General features: G+C 41.2%; 1 protein-coding gene across 10 annotated transcripts in view; it reads left to right on the top strand.

The window, feature by feature from the left end:
• The window catches only part of SHLD1 (shieldin complex subunit 1), a 142,431-nt gene that overhangs the window by 39,229 nt on the left and 89,493 nt on the right, over window positions 1-13,709 (top strand). For 7 of the 10 annotated variants that reach the window (XR_010726306.1, XR_010726305.1, XR_010726304.1 and 4 more), the window contains exons 2-3: window positions 6,381-6,636; window positions 11,645-11,826. Coding sequence is in view for 7 of the 10 variants with exons in the window: in XM_066237958.1 (XP_066094055.1) it covers window positions 11,649-11,826 (178 nt within the window). In the remaining 3 variants the exon portion in view is untranslated. Of the gene's footprint in view, window positions 1-6,380; window positions 6,637-11,644; window positions 11,827-11,940; window positions 12,954-13,709 lie in introns of those variants that run through there. The other 3 variants (XM_066237963.1, XM_066237959.1, XM_066237960.1) reach the window with 3 other exon arrangements.

Genomic DNA, 13,709 nt, shown 5'->3' with positions numbered 1-13,709 from the left:
TTTCCTCACACCTACTGGGTTTTGTATAATGCTTTGAAAGAACTTCCCAGTTGCCAGCATTTAGAAATACACTTCCCAGGATCAGAAAACAAAGACTTGCACAACCCAGGAGAACTTTTGGAACATACATTAAACTTTGTGATTCATTAGCGTGAGTGTATTCTATGTTTTACTGGAGGAGTTCAAATGACTAAAACCCTTTTAGGTGTTGTGGGAAATGCTACTTTTAGCTAATGATAAGAAACGCAGGTGTGAGGTCATCCTACAATTTGCACAGGTCACTTCATTTCACCCACAGGTTTCTGACAAGTCATGGTGTGTGTTGGAGGGAGGGAGGTCAGTAATTTTGTACTCTATGCAATTGAGCCTGTGGTCTAACCAACATGGAGTGGAAGAGGATGGTTTTACCTTATTTTCTTATTTCAGAAGGTCATTGTTAAAGATAATAACAGCAGCATCATGTGGATGCTCAAAAGTTCCTGACAAAGCCAGTCAAAGCCAGTAGTTCTTGGCAAGTTCCATTCAATCCTTCACATACTTGAGACACTATCTCTGAGACCATCACATAAAGGTATTTGTCAAAAAGACAAGTGGAGCCTGACCTGTGGTGGCGCAGTGGATAACGCATAGACCTGGAAATGCTGAGGTCGCCAGTTTGAAACCCTGGGCTTGCCTGGTCAAGGCACATATGGGAGTTGATGCTTCCAGCTCCTCCCCCTTCTCTCTCTCCCTCTCTCTCTCCTCTCTAAAAATGAATAAAGAAAAAAAGAAAAAAAAAGATTAAAAAAAAAAAAGACAAGTGGATATGTAAAAGAACAAAAAGTGATTGCTACATTTTTGATAAGAGATATTTCTATGGTTATCTTATTACTCATGCTTTTCCCTACAATTCCTCAGAAAATGCATGCCACGAATATAGAAAGTCAGTATGACTGGCTGAGGAATAGATATTTTACTTACACCATGCCAAGGAATTGGATGGATCAACTTTTAAAAAGGGCCATTTTGAAGTCTTATAGACACAAATATACATATATATTAAAATTCTACAAACATTTATTTAATGCTACTATATCAAAACAGTTTTGTTAGGAGTTGTGGGTTTTTGAAGATAAAAAGGGTAGTCTTTGTTCACAACCTAGTTATTTAAAACTTTTTACTATTTTCTAGACTTTTTCGAGGAAATATTTAGGAAAATATCAAGCAATTGGGAGGAGAATATTTTATATTTTATAGCAAAGACAATTATTATGTGGTCTATTATATTAATCAATTGAGATGTTCCTCCAACACGGCTATTATTTTTAAAGGCACCATGTGACAGTCAACTTCCAGGTAGCCTAGGAGGACCTTTGCCTTTGGCGTAGTCTTCAAACTCTTGTGTAGTCTCCTCCCATAATAACCAAGTCCTAAGTGACCAGTAGAACACAGTGGAAAGGACAGTGTGTGACTTCCCATGTTAGATCTTTAAAGAATGGCAGTTTCTATCTTGGTCTCTTGGATTGCTTACTCTAGAGCAGGACCCAGCATATTAGGGCTCATGGGCAAAATCCAGCCCACAGACTATTTTTGTCCTGTAAGATAAAATTGACTTTTATATTTTTAAAATATGATTTTAAAAAAAGAAGATGACCTGGTTAGGTAGCTCAGTTGTTTGGGACATAGTCCTTATGCACTGGGGTTGTGGGTTTGATCCCCAGGCACAGCACATACAAGAATCTCTCTCTCTCTCTCTCTCTAAAATGTCAATAAGTTAAAATTTAAGTTAAAAAAAAAAAATAAGAGCCTGACCAGGCGGTGGCGCAGTGGATAGAGCGTCGGACTGGGATGCGGAAGGACCCAGGTTCGAGACTCCGAGGTCGCGCGCGGGCTCATCTGGTTTGAGCAAAGAGCTCGCCAGCTTGGACCCAAGGTTGCTGGCTCCAGCAAGGGGTTACTCGGTCTGCTGAAGGCCCGTGGTCAAGGCACATGTGAGAAAGCAATCAATGAACAACTAAGAAGTCGCAACGTGCAACGAGAAACTGATGATTGATGCTTCTCATCTCTCTCTGTTCCTGTCTGTCTGTCCCTGTCTATCTCTGCCTCTGTAAAAAAAAAAAAAAAAAAAAAAAGAATTTCAACAACTAAAAACTGATAACGCTAAAAAAAAAAAAAAAAAAAAAAAAAAAAAAAAAAAAAAAAGAAAAGCCCTGTTGTCCTGATACACCAAGGTTGTGGGTTTTCCCTGGTTAGAGCACACACAAGAATAAACAAATGAATGCATAAATAAGTGAAACAACAGATTGATACTTCTTTCTTTCTGCTTCCTTCCTCTCTCTCTCTAAAAATCAAGAAAATAAAAAATTTTTAAAAATAATTAAAGACAAATATATATATATATATATATATATATATATACTGCTCACAAAAATTAGGGGATATTTCAAAATAAATATGAAGTGATAAATGTTCCTATTTTCATGAGCAGTATATATATATATATATATATATATATATATATATATATATATATGAATATGTGACAAAGACTGGATGTGGCCCACAAGGCTTAAAAAACTTACTATCTGGTCTTTTAAAGAAAAAAGTTTGTCACCGAGCTCTAAGGAATACAGGAACCTTGCTATGAGGACACTCATTTGGTTCTGTGGAAAAGCCAATATAGAGAGGAACTGAGGCCTCTCACCCACAGACAACACAAACTTGTTAGCCATGAGTAAGCCACTTTGAAAGTAGTCTCCAACCCCCACTTAAATCTTCAGAGGACTGCAGTCTCAGCTGATATTGGCCTGTTTTCTCATGAAAGACACAGAGCCAGAGCCATCTAGCCAAGCCATTACCAATAACTGACCCACAGAAACTATAAGAGATAATAACTGATTCACAGACCAAATGATGATTGTTGTTTTAATAATTAAAAATAGGCAGAATATAAGCATATAAAAACTTCATTACCATAATATACCTGTTGATTTCTAAGCTTTGTAGTTATTCCCAGATGATTTGAGGCATCATATTCCAATAAATGTATAATAATAAAATTGTGTTTTAGTATTCAGAAGCATTATAAGTGTCTTTAGCTAAGGAGTCTTCAAGTCGCAGTTGTTTGCTGCTGACATGCAATAATACTTGCATTATATCTGGCATTCACATCATTACTGCAGGGTCCATGCTGGACATGGCCCTTCTCCTTTCCCAGCCACATGGCGCCATGGTCATGGATCCTGGGGCCATGAGATAAAGGGCGGTCAAACTTAAACTACGGTTTTACTAAGAACAACGGAACTGAGTCACCAGATACATATCAAAAAGGGACAATACAGAACAAGCGTGTTCCCTTTTCCCTACCCCCTGCTTCTCTGCTTAGTTTTCCTGAGTCAAGTCCAGGTCTTAGCTATTTAAACTGGAACCCCACCCTGCAGGGTGCAGAACTTTCACCAACTGGCTGCCATCAGTGCTACGCCTATATGTAAGTAATAAAAGCTATGTCAGCTCCATCTAGTCCTCCTCGTGGCTTCTTTGCAATCCTGCAGCAACACCAGGTCCATTTTCCAGGTCTGGGCCTCCTGTGTTACAATTACTTTGTGAGAAAAGTGAATTTAGAATTGCTGACTATTAGTCCATCACTTACTCCATCAAGCAGGCTTTTTTAAAGTAGTCCTAGAAGGCGTTTATTGTTTCCTTTTCACAGATGAGAAAAATAAGGCTCACACAGGTTAAAAGACTATTTTCATAAAATTGGTTAGAGCTAGGATTGAAGCTCAGTCTCCTGACTTTATAGTCAAGGTATTTGTTGATCCACCATAGTGCATAGACAATCCAGGATGATTTTTGGTTACAGGCCAGACATAGCTGCTCATTATATCATGAAAATAGGTTCAAGGTGAAGAAAATGGATGGGTTTTTTTGTATCATGGAATACTAATCAAGCCCTATTTATAAGGTCTTCACCATTTCCCTACCATTGTGGGAGTGTTGATTTCAGATATTAAGGACCAAGTTAGGTTTATTATAAATATTGTGTATGAAAATATAATTAATCTAACCTAAAGTAACCTCACAAGATGATCTGAGCATAAATCCCTAACTGAGCAAGTTGTGGTGGGTAGTCATGCCCAGGCATATAAAAGGATTATCTTCACCTTAAGGAATCCCCATCCATTGTTTCTGTGCATCAAGGTTAAGACACCTTTGAAATGTCTCTTCTTCAGATCCATCTGAAGGTAACCAGCCTCAAGAGCAGGGGTCCCCAAACTACGGCCCATGGGCCACATGCGGCCCCCTTACGCCATTTATCCGGCCCCCGCCGCACTTCTGGAAGGGTACCTCTTTCATTGGTGGACAGTGAGAGGAGCATAGTTCCCATTGAAATATTGGTCAGTTTGTTGATTTAAATTTACTTGTTCTTTATTTTAAATATTGTATTTGTTCCCATTTTGTTTTTTTACTTTAAAATAAGATATGTGCAGTGTGCATAGGAATTTGTTCATAATTTTTTTTATAGTCCAGCTCTCCAACGGTCTGAGGGACAGTGAACTGGCCCCCTGTGTAAAAAGTTTGGGGGCCCCTGCTCAAGAGAGCACATAATCTTGTTAACTGTCCTGTAATCCAATCTTACCGTATTTTCTCCCACTTTCATATAATCTTTTTAAAATCCAAATGTATAAAAGAAACTGAAAACCTACCATTTTCCAAAGCATTTGGGATCTTGTTTCTTGGCATGTCCTCAGTTTGGCTCAAACTCTCTCTCTCTCTCTCTCTCTCTCTTTTTTTTTTTCTACAGAGACAGAGAGAGAGTCAGGGAGAAGGATAGATAGGGACAGACAGACAAGAACAGAGAGAGATGAGAAGCATCAATCATCAGTTTTTCGTTGCAACACCTTAGTTGTTCACTGATTGCTTTCTCATATGTACCTCAACTTTGGGCCTTCAGCAGACTGAGTAACCCCTTGCTCAAGCCAGAAACCTTGGGTCCAAGCTGGTGAGCTTTGCTCAAACCAGATGAGCCCACGCTCAAGCTGGTGACCTCAGGGTCTTGAACCTGGGCCTTCCGCATCCCAGTCCAATGCTTTATCCACTGCGCCTCTGCCTGGTCAGACTGGTTCAAACTCTTATAAAAATTCTCTACTGGTTTAGATGTTTCTTATGTCAACAACATATAAGAAGTTACCAAGTGAGACACTGTTTAAGTGCTGGTTGTTTTTTCCCTTGAGTATCGACCTATTGCTCAATTATGTTTTTCAAACACTGCATGAATAAAAAGTAATAAGATGCCTTGAGACTGGCCAATTACTTAACCTTTGAATTTTATAAGGTTTCTTTTCTTTCTTAAAGCTAAATCCCCAGATACCAGAGCAATTAAATCAAGGTTTAGAATGACCAAGAGATTAGGTGGTTGCAAACATCACCCCAGTTTAAAAGAGCTCTTTTTTTTTTCACCTAAACTGATTTTTTTTCTGCTGAAAGAAATTAGTATGGGCCTTGGACAGATGGTTCAGTAAGTAAAGTATCATTCAGGCATGCAGAGGTTGCCAGGCTGAGGTCACAGGTTCAAGCCTGAGTCAGGTCACCTACAAGAAGCAATCAATGAATACACAATTAAATAGAACTAATTGGAATGATGAGTTGATGTTTCTCTCTCTCTCTTTCTCTATCTCTTTCTATCTCACTCCACCTTCCCCCACCCCCTTCACGGTCTCTCTCATATCAATGCCATTGAGAACCAGGTGACAATATCAGGCAAAATCTGAGGGACATTCTTCAAAATAACTGGCCTGGACTCCTCAAGAAATACAAAAACAAAACAAAACAAAACAAAAAGACTGAGAAACAGAGATTAAAAGAGACTAAAGGATGTGTGTTTCTCTTTTTGTTCATGACACAAGGCTGGAAAAGAAAATAACATTTACAATTGCTATGTTAAGTTTGTCTGAATATGACAGAATAGTTAGTTTACTTCTCATTGTATTTTTAAATTTGCCTTCAAAATTTCTCTGCATCTCCCAAGGTGTTTTAGCTTGTAGTATCTGGCATGTGACTGGCTAAATCTCAGCTTGTGCTATTTGAAATATTTACCTGAAGTGCAGGAATCCTAATTTATGGGGTCCTATCCCAACATGAGCATCAACATGGCTGTGAGTGCACAAGACTGTGTTCAAAAAGATGGTGAAATGGTACAATAACCCTCCGTCTCTTCTCTGTGGTCCTGCAGTTCTGGCAGTCCTGTACAGCTACCTGCACGCAACATAGTAAGACGTTTTCATTCCCTTTGTTAATTTCTCCCTACTTTTTTGTTTTTTAATAAACATTGACTTTCTTATTTTTTGTTGTTTATTGACAGTCATATTTTTAAAAAATTTAAATAGTTTTTCTGTTCCCTTTAGTGTCCAACAAGTGCAATGCATTTCATCAACAAACCTTTAGAAATTGCCCAAACTAACCATGTGCCTGAAGAAATCTTTATTGGCTGGGCAAATGCCCTTAGCCAAGATGGCCGCAGATACCTTCCACTGCCCTTGCTTGCCCTCAGCAAAGATGGTTACGGTGACTTCCTTTAAAAACCTCTCTTTCCCATAACAAAAATGGTGTCCCCACTTCCGGATTCCAGGTTGCTGCTGTTGCGGATGGTGAGTCTAATTGGTGAGTTTGGCGGGTAGGTTGTCTGGATTGATTCAGGATTGCCTTGGGACTGGGAGTCGAGTCCCCACAATGCTTCAGATCGTTGTCTCACAATTGGGAAGTTATGGCCGCTTCCCCTGGCGCACTTCGTTTCCTGCCCATCCACCGCGTCCTCCACCCCAACGTGTGGCCTGGGCAGCTAAGGCAGCCTCGCTTTGGGGAATTTCCGGGGTTTGCAGTCAGTGTGTCTGGATGAGCGTACATTCTTCTTCTTTATTTATTTATCTTTTTTAAAAAAACAGCTTTGTTGCGATATAATCCACATGTCTCTCCTTTCCTCCCTCTTTTTATAAAATCAATCAATAATTTTTTTTTTCTTTTTAAATCTGTAGAGTAATGGAAGATTGTCTGCCTTCCCTTAGTGAGCAGTTTTGATGTACTAAGACACTTCCTATGTCTGCAGCTTTGAGCATCTTATACTTTCCAGTATTGGAAAAGAATATTTAGATTGTGCAATTCAAGCACTATTTTTTTTCCTTCCCTCCCTCTCCCTCCTTCCCCTCAAGCACTTTTAAGAGAGGAAAATGTGCATATCTGGAGAAGGAAGTGGAACCACATATCAAACGTTTTTGGGGCAAGGCGCTGTCTGGGTAGTTCAGTTGGTTAGAGCATCGTCCAGATACTCCAAGGTTGCAGGTTTGATCCCTGGCCAGGGCACATACAAGAATCAATCAATAAATGCATACAACAAACTGATGTTTCTTTCTCTGTTTCTCTTTCTCTCCCTTCCCCCCTCTCTCTCTCAAATCAATTTTAAAAAAAGTTTGGAGGCAAAAGACAATCATTGTATTCTACTTGCCAGCCTACATGGTTTCAGACCATAATAAGAAGTGTCTCACCTGACCAGGTGGTGGTGCAGTGGTTAGAGCATTGACCTGGGATGCCGAAGACCCACGTTCAAAACCTTGAGGTTGCTGACTTGAGCGTGGGCTCATCTGGCTTGAGTGTGTGATCATAGACATGACCCCATGGTCACCAGCTTGAACCCAAAGGTCACTGGTTTGAACAAGGGGTCACTGACTCAGCTGGAGCCCCCTGGTCAAGGCACCTATGAGTAGTAATCCTTGAACAACTGATATGACGCAACTGTGAGTTGATGCTCCTCATCCCTCTCCCTTCCTGTCTGTCTTTGTCTTTTTCTCACTTAAAAAAAGAAAAAGAGGAAAAAGAAAAAATGTGCCTTATCTGTCCTATTACTTGCATTCTCCTATAAAAATTCCCTGAGTCCCAAATGTGTTTTATATGCACAGATTCTTATTTTAAAATAAAAACAATTCAGCCTTTCAGTAGGTATTTTTTAATTTATCTGTTCAAATGCCTAGTTTGGAATGTATTTGACATTAAATATAAGTGATTCTAAAAAAAAAGATAGATATCATTTTAATGTGCTGTTTTCAAAAAGGATTTCTTTTGTTTGACATTGCTAATGACAAGTTCTGTTGATAGTTGATTTTTATTTTTAAATTAAGTGAGAGGCAGAGAGTCAGACAGACAGACTCCTGCATGTGCCCCCTATGCAGCCATGCTCTGCCCATACAGGTTGGGGCTGGGCCATTGCTCCATTACTCTGGCAACTGAGCTATTTTAGCTCCATGCAGATATCTTCAGTGCCCAGGGTCAACTTGCTTGAACCATTTGAGCCATGGCTGTGGGAGGAGAAGAGAGAGAGATAGAGAGAGAAAGAGAGAAGTGGGAGAGGGAGGAGTGGAGAAGCAGATGGTTGCTTCTCTTGTGTGCTCTGGCCGGAATTGAACCCAAGACTTCCACACACCATCTGACGTTCTACCACTGAACCAGCGGACCAGGGGCCTGTTGATTTTTTATTTCAAGGTACTTTTGCAAGCAGGCGGGATGATAGGCCAATGCCATTGTTTGTTCCCTTCCAGAGGACTCCAGAGCAGTGTTTGGTAACATGAAGAGGAAGGGAGGAGCCACCGAGGTATTTGCTGAAACTTCAGGCTTGGTTGGCTAATGTAATGTGTGAAAAGACAGGATGTTCTTGCTTCTTTGGGAACCTTGATCATGCCACTTCTTTCAGAAGCAATCAGCTGATGTCTTGGCTCACTCTCTGCCAGAGCGAATGTTCACAGCAGCATGTGACTCGATGTCCTCAAAGGAGAAGGGTCTTCCAGTCCTCTCAGTTGATTTGTTTCATCCATTTCCTATCTGATTGATTAGGTCACAGTATGGAGACTGTGTATACGGAGACCAGGAGGTCTTGGTGTCGAGTTCTTCTTAGCTTGGTACTTTCTAGATGAGTTTCCTTGGGCAAATTACTCTACTTGTCTCTGTGTCTGGGTCTGTCTGTAAAGGAGGGCAATAATTGGATTACCTTCTTCATAGAACTGTTGCAAATAAGGCTGTTAGCACAATGCCTGGCATCCAACAAGCACTTGTTAAGTGTTATATTCTTATTATTATACTTTATCTTAGCTGAAAAGCTGAGACGTGACTTCTACTCTTATTATTATACTGTCCATGTTATTCTGAAATTGCTTCTTTCATTTGAACATATATCTTCGAGCTCTTCCAAGTTCTGACTGTCATTTTAACAGTTGCATAATACTTTATCATGTGGAATACTGCCTCTCCTAAACCTATTCCTTCTCCTTTGTTATGTAACTCAGTTGATAATATACCCCAGTTGCCACTCCTCATTGATCCTGTTTCTCTTTAGCTCCTTTATCCATTCAATTATTAAGTTTTACTTATATTTTCCTTCCTAAATATGTTCTTAATCTGCCCCTGCTCTTGACCTCTAGTGCCCTGCCCTCATTCACATGCTTTTCTTCTCTCACTGGGACCTCTGCAAGTGAATGGATTCCTTTTGCTTTGTGTGTGTGTGTGTGTGTGTGTGTGTGTGTGTGTGTGTTTCTGAAGTGAGAAGCAGGGAGGCACAGATAGACTCTCACATGTGCCTGGACCGGGATCCACCCAGCATGCCCACTAAGGGGTGATGCTCTGCCCATCTGGGCCGTTGCTCCGTTGCAACCAGAGCCATTCTAGCACCTGAGGCAGAAGCCATGGAGCCATCCTCAGCCGCTGGGCCAACTTTGCTCCCATGGAGTCTTGGCTGTGTGTGTGGGGGGGAGATAGAGAGAAAGGAGAGGGGGAGGGGTGGAGAAACAGATTGGCGCTTCTCCTGTGTGCCCTGGCCAGGAATTGAACTCAGGATTTCCACATGCCAGGCCAATGCTTTACCACTGAGCCAACTGGCCAGGACCTGGATTCCTGTTGCTTTTGAGATTGCCTGCCATTGGGTGAAGACCCTGAAAATCCACTTGCTCCCCAGCTACCATATCTGCAGATCTGACTATCTAACTCTGCTGCATGGTACTTGGTGTCCCATGGCAGTGATATGCATGGTGTTGTCTATAATAAGATTTATTGATGACAAGAACTTATGAGGCAGAGAGTAGCAGAGGACCCAGAATCTCCCTAGGCCCATAGTTACTTTTCAGAGAGGTGGGAGGCTTGGATGCACTGCAACAAGTCCCTCATTAGAGAACCCAGCCCACAAGTGGACATAGACCCAAGAGGGGTAAGGAACAAATTATTTTTAACAAGACATGTCCAAACACTGGATCTAATAAGCCACTTTTGTGGTCCCCAGAGCTCAGCTAAAGAGTCTGTGTATCCAAGTTGCTGATAGCAGCCAGGCCTTGCTGTCCTCCCCAGACCTGGCACAGGAAGAGGAGAGGGTACCAACTGGGACCACAGGGTTTGTCCCTCCCTGGTTACACAGTGCATGACTGTTCCTTGACTCTCACTTAAAACTCCTGACAACCCGGCCACTTGTTGCCCAAACTGGTTCTTTTGTGTTCAGACTGTCCCCTGGCCATGGCCTCGCCTGCCTTGGGCTTGAGGATAACCTCCAGAAAGCCTGCTGCCCCTTTCTGGTCTCTGCTCTGTTTTGTTATTTGTTAACATGATATGTTTCTGTGTTTAGATTACCCCAAACTGTGAGCGACTTGAAGGAAAGGTCTATTGCATCACCTTTGTATCCCCAGGCACTGGCACCAGCCTGGCATGTTAAATAACTGGCTGAATGCGTGTTTGAGAGGCCACAGAGGAAAATGAAAACCACCTGAAGCTAAACCACTGAATTAATTACCAGTGAAATTAATTTTGGACACATTTTCAGATTTGGTTTCTCTACCTACAGATCTACATGTTTCACACATACACACCCTACAGCCAATATTTTATTTTATAGAATCTGGATCAGCCCTACCTATTGTTTTAAAATATTTTTCCATTAAATACCTCATGAACATTTTTCCTTTGTCATTAAATATCCCCGGAGTCCTTGAATTACAGTATTTCATCCTTATCAGACACACAGTTTATTTTCAGCTATAATTATCAATGATTTCTTTCTGTGATGAGAATGTTTGTTTCTCACAATGAAGAAAATGTGATAAACAAAAAATAGGTCTAAAGTAAAAACAAGGAGCCCTGGGCTAGGCAGCTCAATTGGTTAGTGTTTGTCCCATTATGCCAAGGTTGTGGGTTCAATCCCCGCTCAAGGCACAAGAATCTACTGATGAATGTATAAATAAGTGGAACAACAGGTCAATGTTTCTCTCTCTCTAAGATAGAAATTAATAAATAGAAATTAAAAAAAAAGACAAGTGAGAAAAGACAAATTACTCTGTATCAACTGTGCTCTGGCCTTTAAGATGCTGGGACTTCAGTCCTTCCAGTGTGACTCTCTTAGTGGAAGCTCCCCTTTGTGATGCCTTTTTTTAAAAAAATTATTTATTAATTTTAGAAAGGAGAGAGAGAGGAGAGAGAGAGAAGGAGGGAGGAGCAGGAAGCATCAACTCCATATGTGCCTTGACCAGGAAAGCCCAGGGTTTCGAACTGGTGACCTCAGCATTTCCAGGTTGACACTTTATCCACTGCGCCACCACAGGTCAGGCTGTGATGCCTTTTGTGTTGATTGTTTTATTATTTTCTGTGGCAGGACTATGGCAACTCAGCAAGCCATGCCAGGCAGCGAGTCAGAGGAGAGCAGTGCTCTGGAGCTGCCCTCAGCTTGTGACCTACGAGATTACATGCTGCAGGAGCCCAGCCAGGAGGCCCACGGCTCGGCTGTTGGTTCTGTAGAAGCCCTTTCCACTCCTTCCTCTTCTGAGGTGGACCCAGGTAAGAAGCAGAGTTTAAAACAAACTAATGTTAGAAAACCCCCCGAAACCCTAACATACATAGGTATGCAATCATTTGTTTCTCTCTCTCTGTGGAATTGATTCATTGCCTCAGGTAGAGACACATCTTATCAAACAAAACTGGAGAAAGACTTCAAATGACAGCCCCCTGTTGGAACCACCACAAAAAGCTGTTTCCTGGAAGCCTTTTTTTTTTTTTTGTCTGAGTCCTCCTCTGGTCTCCCTCCAAATGCATTCAGAAGCAGAGAAACCCTTGGTTCACAGGAGAGAGTGGAATTGTTTTTTGGTTTTGTTCTATTAAAACTTCAGAAAATAGCAGTGTGGACTAGCTGTGTGTTATAGGTTATAGTAATAAGGACTTTAATATTCCTTAATGAAGGGTACTCTGGATTTGGGTAATAATGTTCGTACAAGTTTCTCTGATGAGAAGCTTGATGATAATTCTTTGGCATAGTGACCATCTCTGGTTATAAAGCTCATGTCTTTCCTGTTCATTGACCAATTCAGACCTGAAGGTCCACAGACCTGGATTCAGGTCCTGGCTCTATTCTCCCAGAAAATTCAGTATAGACTCAGTTTTTATTGACTACTGGATGAATAACCCATAGAAAAGCAACTGTTATTATTTCAAATTTGGTTGACAGTTTTAAAAACAGGAAGCATGTTAAAATATTTATATTGGAGTATTTGTTAATAATATAAACATTTCAGGCCCTGGCTGGTTTGCTCAATGGATAAAGCATTGACCTGGTGCGTCAGAGCTCACAGGTTTAACCTAGGTCAGGGCACAAAAGAGAAGCAATCAATGAGTACACAACTAAACAGAACAGCTAAGTAAAATGAGTTGATAAAAAAATATATATATATAAACATTTCATGCAAAAAAAAAGGTTCTTTTAGATACCCTTATAAAGGTCTAAATAGGGGAAGGTGCATTCAAGTGCTAAGAACCATTTTGCATGGTGTCGGTGGTGGTGGTGGTAGTGGGTCAGACTGTCTGGCTTATGTTCTAGTTCTGTTTCTTCCTGGGGTTTGACCTTGGGCAAGTCACTTGGCCTTCCTGCTTTGGTTTCCTCATTTGTGAAATGGAGATATAACACTTACCTCATTGGGAAGAGAGATGATGACAATGGTATGTGGGAGCACATGGTCCTGGCACATGGTTGACTCTTGGTGACCTCACAGCATCTGTGCCACTCAACACACCACCACGCTGACTGGGCTTCCTTTCCATTTACGATCTACCATGCTGTGCCTCTATTTTCCTAGTGGGTTCACTGTCACACACTCCTGGGTGACTGTTGTGTACCTTCTCCTCTCTTTGCAAACTTCCATGACCTCCTCCTTCAGCCTCTCTGTGATGACCTGATGAGCTGGTTTTCTGTTTCGTCGTGAAACCAAAAGCAATCTGAAGAGAATGACCACAAAGGCACTGCACATTCCCAGCGTCCCTCCCGTATCTGTGGAAGACCGATCCCGTTTCATCCTTCCCTTCTGTGCTAGGTCCTGTCTTCTCTCACCTGCTTAAGGTTGTCAGTCTGAAAGTCTCTCTGTATTATCAGATCTCCCCATGACTGTTCATTCTCATGATCATGAAGACTTGCTATAATATTTCTCATCTTTAACACACAGCCACCCCTGGACCCCAAATCCACCTTTAGTTGAGTCTTGTTTCTCTCTTCTTTCCTATAAAAAAACCCCCCAAAACAAAACAAAACAAAAATCCTCCTCAAAAGTGTCATGTACACCTGCTTTCTTTAGTTCCTCTCAGTTTCTCATTAAACCTTCCAGCCTGGCTTCTGTCTCCATCACTCAATGGCTCTGGTCAAGGTCGCTGGTGTCCACATTGGTAAGTTCAGTGGA

The sequence above is a fragment of the Saccopteryx bilineata genome, chromosome 6 (genome assembly GCF_036850765.1).
Source record: "Saccopteryx bilineata isolate mSacBil1 chromosome 6, mSacBil1_pri_phased_curated, whole genome shotgun sequence".
Classification (NCBI taxonomy): domain Eukaryota; kingdom Metazoa; phylum Chordata; class Mammalia; order Chiroptera; family Emballonuridae; genus Saccopteryx; species Saccopteryx bilineata.
The sequence above is the reverse complement of the archived record's forward strand: the minus strand, read 5'-3'. Positions and strand labels throughout refer to the sequence as shown.